Raw genomic sequence first — 5,189 nt, 5'->3', positions numbered from 1 at the left:
AGGATGAACTTCTTCCCTTTGCCAGCTTCACGTCTGCCCATGCACAAGACCCAGCAACAGTCTTGACCAGCATGTTAGCCCTCCCATCCCACAGCTCCTTGCTGCCCACTCTAGACCCAGCTGAGCCACCCAGCCAGTTCAACATCCTCAGGCTTTGCTGACATCTCAGTCTTTCCAAAGAGAAATGGTTCTGCAAAAGGCAGAAACGTAAAGAGTGTCCAGAGTTTAAGCTGGAGATTATTTGGACCCAGAGCATGAGCTTCCTGGCTCATTCCCTAAGAGCTGCTATGAGGTGTCCTCAGCTCCCCCCTCATGGGAGCAGCAGCAGCTCCACCATGCCTGTATTTTACAACATCTGTAGAAACTTGCTGAGCACAACCTTGAGCCTGCTGGCAAATTCAGCCAGTTAGCCAGCAGGTTCAAAACCATGTAAAGGCCAAAAAGACCCACAAACCCCATAGGACTTCTGTATCTACAGCCTTCAACACCTCTCTTAAAAAAGCTTCCAAGATGGGTGTGAGGGAGGAGAAGGGCAGGAGATCACAGGGTTGAGGAGCCAGGAAGCCAGCAGAGGGAGAGGAGGCTGAGTTTCCAGGAGTGGTAACTCCCCAGCCCTTCCTTCTACCCTCATAGTGACATGTCCAGGCTGGGAAATTCATGGGGAGGATAAATATTTGATGAATTGCAAGAGAGGAATTAATTATTGATGGAGCTGGATTAAAGAGGCAGTGAAACTGGAACTGCTGGGGCTGGCGATGAGACTCCAGCGCGTGGAGGGTTGTTCGTTTGTTTACGTGTGCTCTGGGTGGGCACATGTGTGTCCAACACCTGGGCAGATGAGCCAGGGCACCACCAGGGCCCTGACATACACGTGGACTCATGATTTGAGCAGTGACTTAGCAGGGGACACACCAGAAACAATCAGTTTTGCTCCCCAAGCCGAGCTTACGGATCCATAAAGTACATCTCAGAGCCCACCCTCATGACTGGCTGGTTTGGCTGGCAAAGAGCAAAGCCAGGGAAATCTCAGGGACTTCCTATTTGAAGATCTACTTTCCTCATGCTTTTTGCCACCTCAGAGAATAAGGGAGGGGTAAGACCCTCCAAACCAGCTTTCCCTGGACATTTATACTGTCTAGAAACAAAGCTATTAGAGCACAATGAGATCTCCAGGCCCCTTTGCCCTATAAACACCTGCCGCAGGCACTAAAAATTCATCAGAAGGAAAAAAGAACAGCAACTTGCAAAGCAGAGGTGTTTGATCCAGCACAGATAATAAACATGAGGCCCTGGCAGGTGTCAGTCCCAGCAAAACTTCACCTCCAGGGTGCTGCACACGGGGGAGATGCTGACTGCAGGGTCCACTAAGTGGGAACGTATTTTAATAACAGGTGTGAAGTGCAGCTCTGCTCAACTTCAAAGCGTTTTCGAGTGCTGACTCAACTCCCTGTAATAATGATTATTAAAAAGGCTGTTAATTGAGCCCCTCAGGTGGATGTGTGCACCTCCTGAGTCAGTGCGGTCGCACCGTGACACTCACACTCACTCCCTTCCTGCTGGTTTTTCCCCCTCCACTTCTCCCATAGTATCCCAATTAGCCAGGGAATCCAGCACCACTTGCATACGTCCTTCCCTGGCTGCACGTGTGAAGTTCCTCTGATAGCAATGGGCTGGCTCACCCCCTGGCTCATGGGTGTGATGAAGGACCAGGGCCTGGGAACAGGAGGCAGCTGGGTGTGGAGTATCTCTGGCTCCCACCAAATGCTTTGGGATATGGGAAGAGGAAATAATCATTCATAGCTTGAGGAAAAAACAAACCAACTTCAGCATAATCAGTCGTGGCAATCACCCAAGCAAAGCCTAGAAAGAAGCAGAAAAGAGGAGTTTTTGGAGCCAGAGCAGTGCCTTGGGTTCTGTACCCCAAGCTTTGTCCCAGTGGTGGTAGGTAGGACATTTCCCCAAGCCTGGATCCCTAAAAATCTGGCACCAGATGCTGAAGGTTAGGATCATCTCAGGGCTTTCTGGGTCTTGTAGCAGCTAAAACCCAGGCTAGCAGTTGTGTCCCATTCCTCCTGGCTGCACCCTGGCAGTGCCTAGGGGCACACCTCCCAGCTCAGCCATGCCCAGGTCTCCTGCTGGCTCCAAGCAGCCAGCTCAGGTGCAGGAAGCTGTGACAGCACCCACCTTGCTCCCTCACCATCCCAGAGCTCAGCACCCAGGGAAGGTCCTCACCAACATGGCCACGCTGCTCCTGGCACCCACGTGGCCACCAGCCCCATGTGAGCAGAGGATGCACATCACCTTCTCATGCCAGCCTGCCCCAGCTGGGGGATGTGACTCCTTCCAGCAGCCTGGCTGGTGCCAGGAGCCATCTCATCCCCTCCAGCCCATTGCTGAGCCACCAGCATCCCTCTGCCACTAACAGCCCAACCATCCGTGACCCTCATTTTTCTAAGAGGGGAAACTGAGGCAAAGAAACACAGGGTGACAAAGCTGAGTGGGGACCTGACAAACAGAAAAACACATCCCTGTCTCTTCTGTGGTCCACTCCAAGGCAAGACAGTCCTGGACATTCCCAGCTGAGGCCCCCAGACCCGTGGTTAAGTGGAGCTGGACTGATGCCCACCGTTGCCACAGCAGTTCATCACAAGCCATGCTGAAGAATGACTGCCTCTGAAAAGCTGCAGCACTAACTGCCAGCCAGGCTGCCTTTTCCCAACTGCCGCGTTAATTGAGTTTGGTTCCCTGGCTGGAGCCCAGCCAGGAGGAAGAAAAAGGCTTTTTTGTGTTGCAAACAAGAAGGATGAGCCACTGCTGATCCCTCCGTCCCAAACCCTCTCTCTGTGCCCATGCAAAGGTGGCACAGACACATTGTTGGCTCTCATGGATGGAGCAATGAGATGCAGCAATGCTTCCTTACTCCTTCTGTGTGAGGTAACAAACTTTCCTCAAGGATTCCCCAAGGGATTTATCTCACTTTCTTTCCCTCTTCCCATTTCAGCCCCACTTCACAACCTGCTGGGCACTCGGGCATATGAATGAGGCTCCTTCATTGGTGATAGAGCCTAGATAATCCCAGGTGTCCATCAGCCTGGCCTACCATGGGAATGATGCTCAGAGCCATGGGTTTTGCCCCAGCAGTCCCTTCCCACTGCCCTGCTTTCCCAGAGTGTCTCCAGCCAGCCCCACTGGGACATTCCATGGCAGCCTGACCCCTGTGCTCAGTCTCCTGGCTTGTCTGGAGACCACCTGGCACTGGCAAAGAGGATTTGGTGTTCCCTGCTGCCCCAAGGCTCCCCCATCACCCCCCCATGCCTTGGCATCCCCCTGCAGCCTGGTCAGAGGCTTAACCAACCCCCACAGACTCTGAAGTCATCTCTCCCAGCCCCAAAATCTCTGCCCCCCCCGGAACTGCTCTGTGCTGTGGTCCCACACCCGAGGAAGGAATATCTTGACAGGAGAGGCCAGACAGAAACACCTTGACATTTTGGGGCAGTCAGTGTCCTCCCTCTTGCCTCCCAATGGTTATGGAGCAGGTGTAATAATAGCATGTCCAGCACAGCATTAAGTTTCATATTTGAACAAGACCTGAGCACCCTTGCACATCTCATCCTAAGCATGAGCAGAAAGTCACAGGGCCTGCCCATGGGCTCTCCTGAGTCCTGCACAATTCCCCCCTCTCCAGCAGCTCTTTCCCCAGGCTGGGGCTTTCTTGCCTGGCTCAGACCCAAAGCCAGGCCCGTGCAGGGGAGTTGGAACTCAATGGTCTTCAAGGTCCCTTCCTACTCCAAACATGGTGATTCTGTCAGGTGTGCCTGGCCCCACACTGAGCTGAGCTGCAGGCAAGGGGGCTTCGCTGAGCTCTGGGTGGTCCTGGGAAAGGATCTGACTCAGAGATGGATGCACAGACCTAAACACCTTCTGCAGCCCCACAGACACACACTTTGCTCCACCATCCATCACGTAAAGGGCACTGGGCTTTTGCCAAGCTATTTTCCCTGTCAGGAACAAATGTATATTAGGCTGTTAATTAAACAGCAGCCAAGCTGCACTTGGACATGACTGCGACCACAAGGACCTTTCAAACCAAGTATGAATTTCTGGAAGGTGCATTTCCATGGAAAAGCAGCCCCTGGGCTCCAATCCTGAGTCAAACTGTGACAACAAGGATGCTCAGATTTGGAAGCCCAGGGTGAGTGACTGACACACACCCCAGCACCCACCGGGAAGATGGGTCTTGAATAAACCTGCCCTTGGGGACCCTGCTCCTGAACTTCCCGGGCTTCAGGCACCCAGATCTTGCTTTGGGTAGAACAGCAAAGTGTCTCCTCCTGCCAGCTGTCACCACACATATCTCTGTGTGAGCATTTCTTGGGACAGAAAGAACAGTTGTTCTCTCTGCCCCCCTCATTTCAAAAGGCCTTTGTCGTGGCAGTGACCCCATGTGCTCCGGTTCATCTCTGCTTGGCTTTAGGGGACCTGCCTGCAAAAGCACTTGCAAAGGGGGGTGCCCAGCCCCAGCTGGGGAGCTGCAGGCAGGGTTTGGGGCAGGAGCAGAGCCACGGGGTGGCTGTAGGCTCAGAGGAGCTGGGGAAACACTCAGCAGTTATCAGGAGCATTGGATGAGACCCAAAACACTACAAGGAGAGAAAAGTGAAGGAGGGGGAGGAGTATCATGAGCAGAAGCCCGTTGTTTTGTGGGGCACTGACCTGCGAGGGGGAAGGGGGAAAGATGGGGTTCCTGTGTCCCCCAGGACCAGCAGGGTGGGTTTGCCAACACTCACCCTCTGCTGACGATGAGGCGCAGGGCGTCCAGGTTGCCGTGGTAGGCGGCCCAGAGGGTGGGGGTCATGCCATCCTCGTCCGGCGAGTTCAGGTCCTTCTTGGTGGCTTCCTTCAGGAGGTCCAGGTAGCCATCCCGGGCTGCTCGGTGGTACTGGTCATTCATGGTGCAGCCTGGTCCCCGGGCGAGCGCATGGGTGCCCAGGGGGGCTCAGAGGATGGGCATGGAGGTGGGGAAGAGGGAGCTGCCAGCAGGGCCCAGCTCGTCTCACCCGGCTCTGCCGCCGCGCCAGGACACCTGAGAAGTCCTGGCTGGGGAGGCAGGAGCTCCTCCAGCCCAGCCAGCCAGGCTCTCCAGCCTTTCCCTGAGTCCCAAGCATCCTCCAGCCCCGAGGCTCCTCACCCCT

The 5,189-nt window shown here is 54.6% G+C and overlaps 1 protein-coding gene across 1 annotated transcript in view; it reads right to left on the bottom strand.

The window, feature by feature from the left end:
* USH1G (Usher syndrome 1G (autosomal recessive)) overlaps nucleotides 1-4,948 on the bottom strand; it is a 7,937-nt gene extending 2,989 nt beyond the window's left edge. Inside the window, exon 1 of the mRNA XM_010002664.1 lies at nucleotides 4,785-4,948. Coding sequence (XP_010000966.1) covers nucleotides 4,785-4,948 — 164 coding nt within the window. The remainder of the gene's footprint in view (nucleotides 1-4,784) is intronic.
* Nucleotides 4,949-5,189: the final 241 nt, after the last annotated feature.

The sequence above is a fragment of the Chaetura pelagica genome, unplaced genomic scaffold, assembly GCF_000747805.2.
Source record: "Chaetura pelagica isolate M959 unplaced genomic scaffold, ChaPel_1.0 scaffold47, whole genome shotgun sequence".
Taxonomy (NCBI): Eukaryota; Metazoa; Chordata; class Aves; order Apodiformes; family Apodidae; genus Chaetura; species Chaetura pelagica.
This window is presented reverse-complemented; position numbering and strand designations above follow the sequence as displayed.